Source organism: Hibiscus syriacus, unplaced genomic scaffold (genome assembly GCF_006381635.1).
Source record: "Hibiscus syriacus cultivar Baekdansim isolate YM2019G1 unplaced genomic scaffold, ASM638163v2 tig00112800_pilon, whole genome shotgun sequence".
Taxonomy (NCBI): domain Eukaryota; kingdom Viridiplantae; phylum Streptophyta; class Magnoliopsida; order Malvales; family Malvaceae; genus Hibiscus; species Hibiscus syriacus.
Window position 1 is genome coordinate 83927 of NW_024063403.1, and position 13831 is coordinate 97757.

General features: G+C 32.0%; 1 protein-coding gene across 2 annotated transcripts; it reads right to left on the reverse strand.

Moving 5' to 3' along the window:
- Positions 1-756: 756 nt before the first annotated feature.
- LOC120183590 (zinc finger BED domain-containing protein DAYSLEEPER-like) lies at positions 757-4293 on the reverse strand. Of its 2 annotated transcripts, none has more exons than XM_039188262.1 (2): positions 4110-4293; positions 757-2900 (listed from the first exon to the last, which is right to left on the reverse strand). In XM_039188262.1, exon 2 carries the CDS (start codon positions 2879-2881, stop codon positions 881-883), a length of 2001 nt encoding a protein of 666 aa, XP_039044193.1. In that variant the 5' UTR covers positions 2882-2900; positions 4110-4293; the 3' UTR covers positions 757-880. The 2 variants fall into 2 exon arrangements, with proteins under 2 accessions (XP_039044193.1, XP_039044192.1); XM_039188261.1 differs by having other exon boundaries at positions 757-2906.
- Positions 4294-13831: the final 9538 nt, after the last annotated feature.

The window sequence follows — 13831 nt, forward strand, 5'->3', positions numbered from 1 at the left end:
TCAACGATGGTGCCGCATATTCAAGAGCTTATTCGACGGAATTGGATTATTCGGAGTCGACATGTCCCACGGGAAAGCAACCAGGTCGCGGACGGATTGGCACAGATGGCTTGGAACATGACTGATCACTTTCAAAGCTTTTCAGAACCTCCAGCTGAGATTGGAAGCTTGGTTTGCATGGAGGAAGCTGCATGTGAAAACTGTTTATGAGCTTTACTCTTCCCACTGTATTCCAAAAAAATGTTGTTATAGACAATAATATTTTTTAATATTAAAGTTATGATATTCAAGTTAAAATTTATAAAATTATTTTTATCACATTATCTAAATTTTAATATAATTAGTCTATTAAATAATTTTTAAATAAATAAACATCTTATCTTTACTTTTATCATAATATATAGTTCTTAGAAAAGCAAACTATTTGCCATAAAATAACTATTACCCTTTGTCTCAATAGTAATATGTATTTAAAAAGACCCCGATATATAGTATTATTCTTTAAAAGTCTCGAATTCGAGAATTTGTTTTCAGAATATATTCTTTTTTTTTATTAAACTAAAGTGATTATAAAGTAATATTATATGTTTAAATACTTTCCACCATTTGATAATATTGTAGGTAGTACAGCCTAAACCTATGATCTGTAGAAACAATAACGATTCTTTTAACCACTGAGATATGTTTGTTGCCTTTATAAATAACATACACAAACATTTCGTAATAGTTCAATAGTAGAGGATTGCACTGTAAGCATGAAATGGGGGAAAAACTGCAAGTATCCGTAGTCCATACGGTTCTTTCTAATTGTACAAATACAAGTGCAACATGTCCAATACGGTAACCTACCGTACATACTCAGTTTAATAAACATCTACATCTAAAATTCCATTTTAACAAGCGCATTGGAAACTTCAGAATCTCCATATTGTAACCACTCCTTGGCACAGACCAGTGCTTCCACTGTCTCCGGTCGCAAGGAGCTTCGGTACTCATCTAGCCGCTTCTCTGTGGTATTGAAGATCGAATCAGGAGCAACAGAGGAGACTGGAATCGACAAAATGTCACGAGCCATCTTGGAAAGAGTTGGATACTTCATCTTGTTCACCTTCCACCAACCCAAGACGTCGAACTCTTGGACGCGGGGTAACAATGACTCTTCCAAGTACTGATCTAACTCGGACTTCATCTGATGGCTACTAGTCTCCATAATGTAGGCATCGAAATCTGTAAGCCCGTGGTCTGAAAGAAGATTTCCCTGATGAGATTCATCGGTCTTTCCGTTGTCTCCGGCATTCCCTTCATCTGCATATGTTGGCGTCAAAGGCAGTGGAAGTGCTATGTACTCAAGAAAGAGCTCGTGAATTCCGTCATCGACAGTTTTAACGTGTGTGGGAGCTTCCTCACCGTATGTTTTCGTGAAACTGAACTCGACAAGTTTCATTTTGAAACGGGGATCCATGACAACGGCAATTGCCAAAACCAGGCTACAGTCCTTCCAGTATTTATCAATCTTTTCATGCATTGATTTCGCAAGGTTGCTGATAAAGGGATCCTCACTCGTGATAGAACGACCCAAGTCCGCGTGTATCCTCCACACTTCGTGAAAGAATGTGATTGCAGTAGGTTGAGTTTTAGCTGTAAGGATGCTGGTTGCATCGAAGAGAGGTTTCATGAAACTGCATAAAGTCTCAGCCAGCTTCCAGTCTTCCACTGATGGGGCTAGCTTATAATCTGGATCATAAGTATCCAAGCAATCAAACACTTCCTTCAATTCAGAAGCAGCTGCAAGCATTTGGTATGTTGTGTTCCACCGAGTTTGATCATCAAGAAACAGGTTCTTTTCACTGAGCACTTGAAGCTGGTTTTTTACTTGAATGAACTTTTCCTCGTGGGATTCTGACATCTTCACGTACTTTACGCTATCACGGATTTTCTTGATGATCCCTTGCCCGGCTCCAAGAACATCCTTTGCCATGCTGCTTATAATATGAGCTATACAATTTCCAATTAACAGCTGACCATTAAGAATAAGGGGATTCTTAACGCACAGTAAAGGTCTAAGATTTTCCAGCCCGGCTTCACTTAGTGGATGATCGAAGGTGAGGGAAAATAACTTGCCTTCCAAACTCCAGTCAGAAAGGCAAGCAGCAACGGCATGACTTAGAGCAGAATGGGAATCCGGATACGGTTCCATTATGACATTGAAAACCCGTCTGTGCAACTTCCACTCCATATCAACAAAGTGTCCGGTAATAAACACATAACCGAGCGTTTGATTTGAACTCCACATGTCCAGTGTAAGACAAAATCGTCCAGGAACACCCTCAATAAACTTCATGAGGCTTTGCTTTTCCCTCAGGTAAGTTGCCACACAATCCCCTTGAACTGTGTTGAAACTCATTTTATCGAACCGAGGCCGAAGATTTTGAACAAAAGCTATGAAACCGGGATGCTCAACCATGTGAAGGGGGTACTCATGCAAGATGATCATTCTGGCAATTTCATGCCTGCATCGATCCTGATCAAATGGGATAAAAGGTGTACTAGGAGATCTGTAGCGTCGCTTCGGAGGTTCACTTCCGCCCATCATTGTGTTATACGAGTTGAATTGATTGTTATCTTGGCCTCGTAACACCGGACAGGTTCCTTTGGCAATGTGGCGTTTCAGATGGCTGGTACCCGCTACCTTGGAACCAGTGCTATAAGCAAAACTTTGCTTGCAGCGCTTACAATATGCTCTTCTACATCCAGCACTCACATGTTCAATGGTGAAGTACTCCCATACCATGGACTTCTTTTTCCTGCGCCTGATCGGCTGCGTTTCAGGAGTGGTCAGCGCCAGCTGATTGTTCTCCCCGGAGACCATTTCCTCCGTCATTTCTGCCTACAAGTAAACCCTGCAGCTAAAAAGCAAAAGAAATTTTAGAAAAGGAACTCATATGACCACACGAATTTAGAAAAGGTTCAAGAAATGATGAGGTTAAGCCAAAGCACTCTTATCAGTTTTTACACAAACGTTAGAAATCCCTCAATAAATTATAAAATCATAAGATAATCTAATCATATCACTCTATCAGTGATGGTGGTGTGTGAGCCAACCGAGCGAACCTACCGGTTTTAATAGGTAAAATGGAAAGATTGCAGGTGTTGGGATTCAAGCTCGAAGCTTTCTCGATACCGATTCATCAAAATGATAGCATAAACCAACTGAACTAAGTTCTGCGTTCTAAATTACATAATATTTACCATTACACAAAACATGCTAGTAACACCACGTACATATACACAAGCTAGCAATGCAACAAGTTAGAATATAGTGCTCAATCAACTTAGAATGTTGACGGCAAACGATGCCATTGCCGAAGCAAACTCGATCACGATATAGCCCACAGGCAACCAGGTCATCATCACACGGTGGATCCATCGAGAAAACGAATCACATCATAACAAAATGACATCAAATAAACAGATAACACAAATAGGCCATCTTTGTGGTGCATGGGTAAAATAGGTATTTTACATATAAATGGGCTTCACCGGTGAATGTATAACAACAAGGGTTTACCTTAGGAAGGCAAGGAAACTAGATCTGGGGCTTGAAAAATATATTTAAAAAGAAAATAGAAGAAGAAGCCCAGAACAAGTAAAAATGAAATCCAGTTCAAATTTGAAGATCAAACACAACTGCAAGATCAAAAGACGAAAAGGATTAACAAACAAAGCAAAGACCCATTAAATATGACTCCAGCGATCTACCGCCCAGATCTTAAAATCTCAAAAAGGGCAGGCAAATCCATCAAAAGCCCGAAACAACAAACGATATATATATATATATATATATATATAACAAAAGTGCATAAACGAGGAAGTACGAAAAGAGCTCATCGATTCATTAAACTATTCCGCATAAGAAATAGCAACGATTTTCTCATGTGAATTTAATCAAACGTAAACATCGTAATTCTCATGAAATTCAAAAGTGGAGCCTAAAAAAGTAAACCCGGAGCTCGATTAAACAACGAATCAGAAATAAACATTAAAAACACAGGAATTTAGATTCAAAGGGGGCGAAAAAAGAAAAATTAGGCGAGGTGTTGTTGGTTTACCGGTGAAAAAAAGCCCAAACAGAAGCGATCTGATCTGGGGGCGGGTTTGAAGGCCGGAAAACGACGTCCAAGGCGGAGAGGTAAGGCTTTGCAGGAAGAGAGACAAGAGAGAGGAGGAGGAGGATTTGGGCTTAGAACAGACCCGAAAAGCTAATTGGACCTAAAAGAAAGAGGTGCAAAGGTTAAAAAATGGGATTTTGAGAGATTAACAAACAAAAAAACTTGTAGGGTTAGGGTCATGAGTTTTGGGTATTCAAAGCTTTTGGGAACTGGTAATGCCGAGCCAGCCCACCCCAAACTCGGCTTATTTTGCCATTTCCAATCTATTTAGGGTTTGATATGATTAGCACCCAGCGAAACGTTTTGAATTTTAGGGTGTTTGAATTTAGCAAAATTCTTCAGATTCGTTTCTTTATTAGGGTGAACTACGTATTCAGTACTTAAACTATCAGTTTTGATTTGTTTTAGTATTTTTTTCAAAACAATACCTAAAGTTTATTTTTTGTTTCATTTTAGTATCCGCAGTTAAAATTTTAATAGAAGTGACATTATATAGGTAAATTACATCATTCATTACTTAACTATCTTCTCACTCCTATTTTGGTCATTAAAGTTTAAAAATTTTCAATCTAACTACTCGACTTTCAAATTACTCACGTTTTAATCACTCTAATTTATTTTATTAATAATATTTTGTGACATGATATTGTTTTATTATTTTATTAGTATATAATTAAAATAAAAAAAAATTAAATTTCAAAGTTAGAGTGATTAAATTATGAGTAATTTGAAAGTTAAGTAATTGAATAAAAAAATTAAACTTTGATGACCAAAATAGGAGTGAGAATAATAGTTGAATGATGAATGATGTAATTTACCCATAAAAAGTGTCAAATTGTAACAGTTCCGCTAATTTAACATTAGGGGTACTAAAATGAAACAAAATTAAACATCGTGTATGATTTTGAAAAAATTGAAAGTTTAGTTACTAAAATGGATCAAAACTGATAGTTTAGGTGCAAAATGTGCAATTTACCTTTTTTATTAATCTGGGTTAGGTACAAGGTAGTATCTATTTAAAGATAACTCTCAACTATTTGACATTAAACGTTGATTTTCCTAATTTTTTGGTGTTCGAACATAAAACCTTAAGGAATAACGACAATTTCTTTATCACTGAAGTCATTTGGTTCGTGCTTCTTCTGATTCGTTTTTTGAAGTAATAAAGAAGTAACAAATTGATGAACCAAAGGAGTTTGATAAGATTAGCACCCAAACTATTTCCTTACTAGTTACTTGGTTTAGTGGCTCAATAAGTAATAAAGTCCTCAAAAACCAAAGGGAATGGTAAGGTAGTTGAGGTTTAAATTGGATGCCATTGCTATTGATTTTCCTTGAAGGTAATGTAGTGTAAACTTTGGAACAGCTCTTGTAGTAGATAAATTTGGTGTTTGATATCATGGTGTGTTTAAGTTGCTTTTGAATTGTTGCTTTAGTTGATACATGGTGTTTGTAATGAATTTTAAAATTGTTTATTATTTAATAACGTATAATTTTATACTGGGATAAATTTATAAAAATTCAGAGAGTAAAAATATTTTTTCAATAGAAAATATAAAAAATATATATAAATTATGCCGCTCCTACCAGCCCTTCGGTCCATCCTTACTTATACATGTTGAAATGATTATATAATATTCTTAAAGATGCATATAACCTATGGAGGGCAAAAAATGGTCTAAATAGTTGAGTGATTATGTTAAATTTTTTAACTTTAATTATTAAAATAGAAGTAAGAATAAAGTTAAATATTGAAATTTGGAATTTACCCATATTGCAATTACTGTCATTTTCGGGGGTTTAAGCTAAGATGATTATAAAGTAGTATTTGTTTTAAATACTCTCAATCATTTGTTAATGAATGCTTAATCACTATACTGCAGTCGTTGATGCTCAAATTTGTGACCTTTAGGAACAACAATGATCTGTTTAACCAACGAGATAAGTTAGTTCATGGATAGCTTTTCACGTCGCTCGAGTCTTAATTGTGGTTTGTCGGTATTATTTCAATAGCTTGATCATCTTTTGTGGTTCATTTGCCAATGCAATCAAATCTGTTTGTATTTATATTTATTCGAGTTTCTTGGTTAGATTTAATATTCTCTTGTATGGTACTTATGTGATTTTAAGTTCTAGTTTCGTTTTGAATGATTATAAGAAATTTTTCTAATTATATGTTTAATTACGATTGTGATTATAAATCTTTATTGTAATTTATGATATTTTTTATTTTGAATAAAATTAATTGCTTCTGTAAAAAAAAAGTTTACTAGAAAAATAAATTATAATTTCAATCCCTTAGAAAATGAAGTCTCTTTATCTTGTAACTATCTTTTCAGTTTTTCAGTAAGATACAAAAGTAATCATTAAATTATGCCTAAATAATTTCTTTAGTTATTAAAAATATTGAAAATTATAAAAAAAAAATATAAAATTCATTATATTATTATAAAATACTTATTATATTTTTATAAAATAATAATAAATTTATGGATCAATCTATAACCGTTTAATAAAATTCATGATTATTTTATAATAATTTAAAATTTAATTATTTTCCAATTCTTAAAACTTAATTTTAAAATTGTTTATTTTGGGTAAATCTAAACTATCAGTTTTGGTCTGTTTTAATACATATACTTTCAAAAAATCAAAAATCATACATATCATTTAGTTTTTGTTTTATTTTAGTATCCCACCATTAATAATTTAACACGTTTAATACCTAAACTATCAAATTTGTTTTGTTTTAGTACATAATCTTCTAATTTTTTTTAAAACAAATTAACATTAAATTTCCAACGTGTACTAAAATGAAACAAAAGTAAGCTTTTGGTATGGTTTTGAAAAAATTAAAAGTTTAGGTATTAAACACATTAAGTTTTTAATGGTGGGGTAAGAAAATGAAACAAAAACTAAACGATTAAAATGGACTAAAATTGATAGTTTAGATACTAAATTTGCAATTTAGCCTTTATTATTTTTTGGGTAAACTACACCAGATACCACTGAACTTTAGGTATTATATTGTTTATACTATTGAACTTTCAATTTTGCCAATTATATAAGTGAACCTTGATTTTCATTCTAATTATACAATTGGGTGTCGTTAAATCGTTAACAACTTGATCAAAACAACATCGTTTTGACGAGGTGTTTACATAAAAAACCATTAACCGCATCATCGTGCCATTAATGATTTAACAGTTAAGTGGTTTAACTGAGAAAAAATCAAAACCCAATGTTATAATTGCTAAAATTAAAAGTTCATTGATATAAATAATACAACACCTAAAGTTAGGTTACATATGATGTAGTTTACCCTTATCTTTTTTACTATTGGCCATCCACCGAAAGCTCGACGTACACACAAAGCACAAAAATTTCCACATACCGACACCCAATTTTGACAAGTCTCATAAAAGCGAAGTGATGGCATTTGGTCACGCATCAAATCAAATTAAAGTTAAAGCAATAATTAATTATGTGCTTAATCTCTAATTGCCAGCTAATTTAATCATGGATCCACCAACTCCACTATGTGGTAGGCTAATTGCATGTTATTGTAGATAAATATTTATTATTATTAAAAATATATAAATATTAAAGTTAAAATGTAAACACAATTATAATAATGATTCATGTTATAATCATCCAAAACAATATATAATTAGATATAACAGAATACATAAGTGATATCAACGGTTAAAAATATCTAAAAATATTAAGTTCAAACAGTTACGTGTGTATGTATAGGTGTATGTGTGTTATAAACGACTAAATTTTCTTAGAACAACTATTGTATTATAATCACTGACTATTTATACGTGGGTATAAATAACATTTATATGTGAGACCTCTAAATTCTGAAATCTTATAACGAATCATATTTTACATTTGTCATTGGACGTACCTAAGTGAAATAGCTCGAAATCCACTTACCGTCTTTCTTTTCCCCGATAATTCGTTTTTCCTCTTTTTCCGGCGTTGATTGATCAACGTTTATTTACTGATTGTGACTCTTTGCTCAAACTAAAAAGTAATAAATCATTGACGATCGAAAAAAATGATTTGTTCTCATTCATAAGAATAGATTTTGATTTGAATCATGACGATTACAAATAAAAAGTGTAAAGAAACAGCGCATTCCCACGAAGCAAGCTCCGTTCCGGGAAAAACATGATGTACTCTACTTGCCAATAGAGATGCACATAGCCGAATTTAAATATGATCCGGTTTTTTAACTAAACCAAAAAATTGGTTTGGAGGGCCGGATGATGTAACCGGTGTAACCGGTTTCGGTTTGGAAAAAAACATTTTTTTTAAATCGGTTTTAATCCGGTAAAAAATCCGGTCATCCAATTTTTTAAACCCCAGACCGGATTTTTTCCCGGATAAAAAACCCGTTTAAAATATTTGATCCGATTTAAAAAAACTAGTTTTTCCCAAATCTAATTTCGGATTTTTTTTTTTGACAAAATCGAATATTCATATTTTTTGTTTCTTTCGCACATGCCCACATGTGAACATCTATTATAATTATTTTATTTATTTATTTATTTTCGATTTTCATTTATGATTAATTTCAATTTAATATTGATTTATTTACCCTTAATCTTGATTCAATACCCTCCCTCCCCCACTTTCATGCTTCATTGAGTGCATCTCACGCTCCCCTATTTGGATGATTTTATTTTACCGGTTTTTTTACGAAGTTAAGGTAAGTATAAGGCAATATTTGTTCAAAAATAATTCATTTGATATTGAATGTTCACACCACCTAGCATTTCTGGTGCTCAAATCCGAGACCTATAATATTAATTTACGGTTATGGTGTCCGTTGTCGATACGGTTACGGTGTCACAATTGCGGATGTTATGTAACACGCAACGGGTGCTTCAAGTGTGATTTGTTTCTAAAAAATCACATTATTTCTAAAACATTATATTTATATATTTTATATTCATATTTTAATATTAGCTATTGTTTAATGGTATATTTTTATAGTCAATCTTCAATTATTATATAGAGATGCATCATAAGTTAAACTTTTGTTAATATTTAATATCATTTTTTGTTAAGTCAAATTATTCAAGTATTTTTTCTATGTAATTTTATATTTCGGGCAACTTGGATGTTTGTTGCGGCGTAATTTTTTGTCTATTGATGTGTTACGTAACGATTTTAGAACGCAAAAATTGTTATGTGGTTCTCTTATCGCATTGCGCTAATATTGCCTCGTAGTAACCTCCAAAATCATTACGATGTGGCAATTATGTTGTGTTGCGACTGTAATTTAGTACAATGTCGGGACCTCAAAGAATAACAACAATTCATTTACCACTAAGGTCACTTGCTTCGTGTCGGATATTTGTATAATTGTATTATCGAGTAGTCAATAATAATAAGGGTAAATTACAAATTTAGTATATAAACTATCAGTTTCGATCTGTTTCAGTACTTAAACTTTTATTTATCATCCAAATTATTTGTTGTGCGCAAGTTATAATTTTTTAATACGTGATGAGATAAAGTACGTAATTCGATTTGATCCATTAATTTGTAGAGTTATTTATTCAATGAACTTCCAAAACACAATATAATAAAGGGTAAATTATGCATTTAGTACTTAAACAATTAGTTTTAGTATTTAAATTTTCAATTTTTTAAAAGTCATACCTAACTTTAATTTTTGTTTCATTTTAATACTCAATCGTTAAAAACTTAAAGCGTTTGGTACCTAAACTATCAGTTTTGATCCGTTTTAATACCTAAACTTTCATTTTTTTCCCAAAACTTAACATTAAATTTTGAACGCGTATTAAAATGAAACAAAAACTAAATTTTAGGTATGATTTAAAAAATTAAAAAAATTAAATACTAAAATAGAACAAAATTGATAGTTTATTACTAAACACGTAATTTACGCGATAATAAAGAGGAAAAAAAACACAGATTTGGACCAGAAATCCGTAAAATCCAGTACCCGTCAGAGCGCGTGGACGGATTATTGGTTGCGAATGAGTGGACATATCTAGAGTGTGGGGCCCACCTGTTTGCCCCCACAACGGTAACATCCACCGTATGATCCGGTGGTATGCATCAGAGCCACACGTTAATTTATAAAAACAATAATAACAATAATAATATTTCTCTCCTATTAGTGTTAATGGGATGAAAACAAAATTGTAGTTCAGCTTTACTGTTTAGGGTAAACTACCGCCAAGGTCATTAAACTATTGAATCAATTCAATTTCATGATGAAAAATTATCAATTATATCATTACACTTTCGATTTAATTTTCATCAAGTCATCAATCAAATCGATGATGGAACGGTTAATAAATTTTGTATAGTAACACATTTACTCGTTATTTATACATTTTATCAGTTTGGTCTTAATTTTAGTTAGAAACGATCTAATAAACCTAATCCTTTAATAAGATCGCGTGATTGAATTCAGTAAATGTTTAAAATTAAAATTTACGCTAAATTAATGAAATATATAAATAATAAAGAGTAAATGTGTTATTGTTTCGATTATGATCAAATTATTATAGTGTACAAGTAACGATTATGAAAATTTAGTGCCTAATCGATAAAATACTCAATTCAATTGTAAAAATAGGATGACACAATGCCAAAACTAGCTTCTAATATTTATCAAAATGGTCATTTTGGTCCTTATTTTTTTTGTGTTTTTGCCCCAACATTTCATCTTGGAGCAAAAAGACCCCTTTACGAATGAAATTTGTTAATTAACACACAATTAATGCTTTAAAATAGAGGTCTTTTATCCTAAAATGAATCATTGAAGGCTAAAATCCTTTAAAAAAGAAAAAGGACCAAAGTGACTATTATATCAAATCTAAGGGGCCTTTTTACCCTAAAATAAAACGTTGAGAGCCAAAATACTAAAAAGTGAATAGAAACCAAAACAATCGTTTTAACAAAGGTTGGAACTAATTTTATGTCAAATAAAATCGACATAATAGTTTAGTGGACTTTAGAGTAGTTTACCCTTTAATCTATGAGTAAATGCACAAATGGTCATTAACTATATGGTATTGCTTTAACAAGTCTTTCGACTATCAAAAGTTATAAAATAATTATGTGACTTTAGAGTGTTACTTTTTGAGTCTCTTGATTATTTATTATGTTATAAACTCATCATTTTCTATTAAAAAAATGATCGTATTATGAGCTAAACGTTAACTTGCTGACTCAATATGATAAGATATGATCTCAAAATTTAAAACGATTATCATATCTCAATCATCATGTTAACGTTCAACTTAGACAACCGCTAATTTTTAACGGAAAATGACAAGTTTGGAACATAATGAAAGTCGGGTGACCATTTTGTAACTTTGAATAGTCAAGTGACTCAACAAAGCAACATTCTATATTTGAAGGATCATTTTGTAATTTTTAATAGTTTAGGGACTTAATAAAATATTATCATATAGTCTGGGACCATTTGCATATTTTACCCTTAATTTAGTCTATAAAAAAACAAGTTGGAATAATAAAACATAGTTAAATGAGCCTCCCAACATTCTTCTAGGGATTGGTGGTAAAAAAGGAAAAATGTTTCCCCTCGTTTCTAATATAAATACCCTTTCTTCTCTCCCTCCTTTTCACCCAATAATCTCCACTTTCCTTCCTTTTTCTCTCCGCTTTCTGCTCCTTTCTCTGTCTCGGTCATGGCTGCGTTTGCTAGAGCTTTAGGGTGTCAGTTTCATCATAAAAACGGCGGTGGTTCCACGAGAAAGGGATGAAGAAAAAGGTGAAACAAGGAAAACATGACCCTCTTTGTATTCTTCCACAGCTTTCTTGAACTGCAACTTCGTCTTCGTCCTAGATCGTTCTCTATTTGCTGTTAACTGCTGTGCGTACATAAGCCGTACACGAGTATGGCGTTGCGGTTCAATAAAGCTGTGGGAAGATACAGATAAGGTCAAAGTGAGTTTTGAAGATCGATCTGTTCTGGGATTTGAAAAATGACCACTTTGGGTGCTTGATTATTTGTTTTTTTCTTACTTTCGGTTCCAGTTTAAGAGTTTTACTGTGCATGAAGATATATATATATATATATATACAAACACTCATATTGCAGGTATATATTTTCCATGCTTCTTTGCTTTAAAGAGCAAAGATTTGTCTTAACCCTAAGCGTGTTATGGTTAGTTTTTCATTTTTGCTCTGTCAATATATATATATATATAGTGAGAGAGAGAGATATTCAAGCTTGAACTTTGTTGAATATACCTGTTGTTTTAGTACTTGGAATTTTCTATAGGTATAGATTCTTGTCTTTGCTGAATATTTTTCTCACTTTGTTTTTGGATCCATTTTATCATAATTGTTTTGACTTTTGTTTTATTTATAAGTAGTAAAGTGTACCCCTTCATTTGTAGGTTCCATTGTCCTTGACATAGGTTGAAAAGGCTCTGTACCTGGTATTTGTGGACTAAATTCCAGCAGGTAGATGGATCTGCACTTATACTTCCATAGGGTAAATGTTAACAAATTTTTATATTCCATTGCTGTCGATTTTTCTTTTATTACTTGAGCAACTATGACTCTCATGGAATCAATAATTTTTTTAGAACAAGAATAGGGCTACTATTGACTTATGGAGCATTAAAGTCCCAGTTATATTCAGTTACTGGACCACTGGAAATAGGCTTTAACCTACCCCTATTTGATATCCCCACCGAATTGTTCAAGTTCAGTTTTAACCATACTTGAATTTCATTCAATTGGATTTGACCGTGAAGTTGGAGGGTGAATGAAGCTTATATATATATATATATATATATATAAAGCAAAACTGTATATGGTATAAGATGCCTGGATGGATCAAGTTAAGACTACTGCCCCACTTTTGATTTTTAAAAAATTCAACCTAATTATTTAACTTTCAAATTGGTCTTATTTTAATCACTCTAATTTATTTTATTAGCAATTTTTTTTACATTAAAGTTTTTATCATTTTTTATTAATATATAATTAAAAATAAAAAATAAATTTGAAAGTTAGAGTAGAAGTAATTTTAAAGTTAAGTAATTAAATTAAAAATTAAATTTAGTAACCAAATAGAAGTAGGAATATAGTTAGTGGTGAATGATGCGATTTACCTATAAAAAAGGTGACATGTGCAAATCAATTGTTAAGTTTTTAACGGTGGAGTACTAAAATGACACATAAATTAAACTTTAGGTATGATTTTGAAAAAATTGAAAGTGTAGATACTGAAACGAATCAAAACTAATAGTTTAGGTATTAAATGCATAATTTACCCTATATTTTATTAAGATTAGGGTTTCTCTTTATGTATATATATAATTATATATTTATGTACCTACGTATTTTATTTTCAACTATGCCCAAGAACAACCCAGCAGCAACAAAGTTTTTTCAACCAAAGGCATTGAGACTTGAGAATGTTTCAATGTCAGATAGAGGGGTGAGTATTCGATCAAGTTGAGTTAAAGAGTGTTGAATCAGACTAGTTGTCGATTCTTATCTTATAACTCAAATTTTATTTGAAAATCTTTCGAATCGGGTTTGTAAAATTAGAGTCAATTCGAAAAATTCAGTTTTTCCCCGAATCGGGTCGATTTTCATTATCCCTAAACAGATCCAAAAGGTTCCAG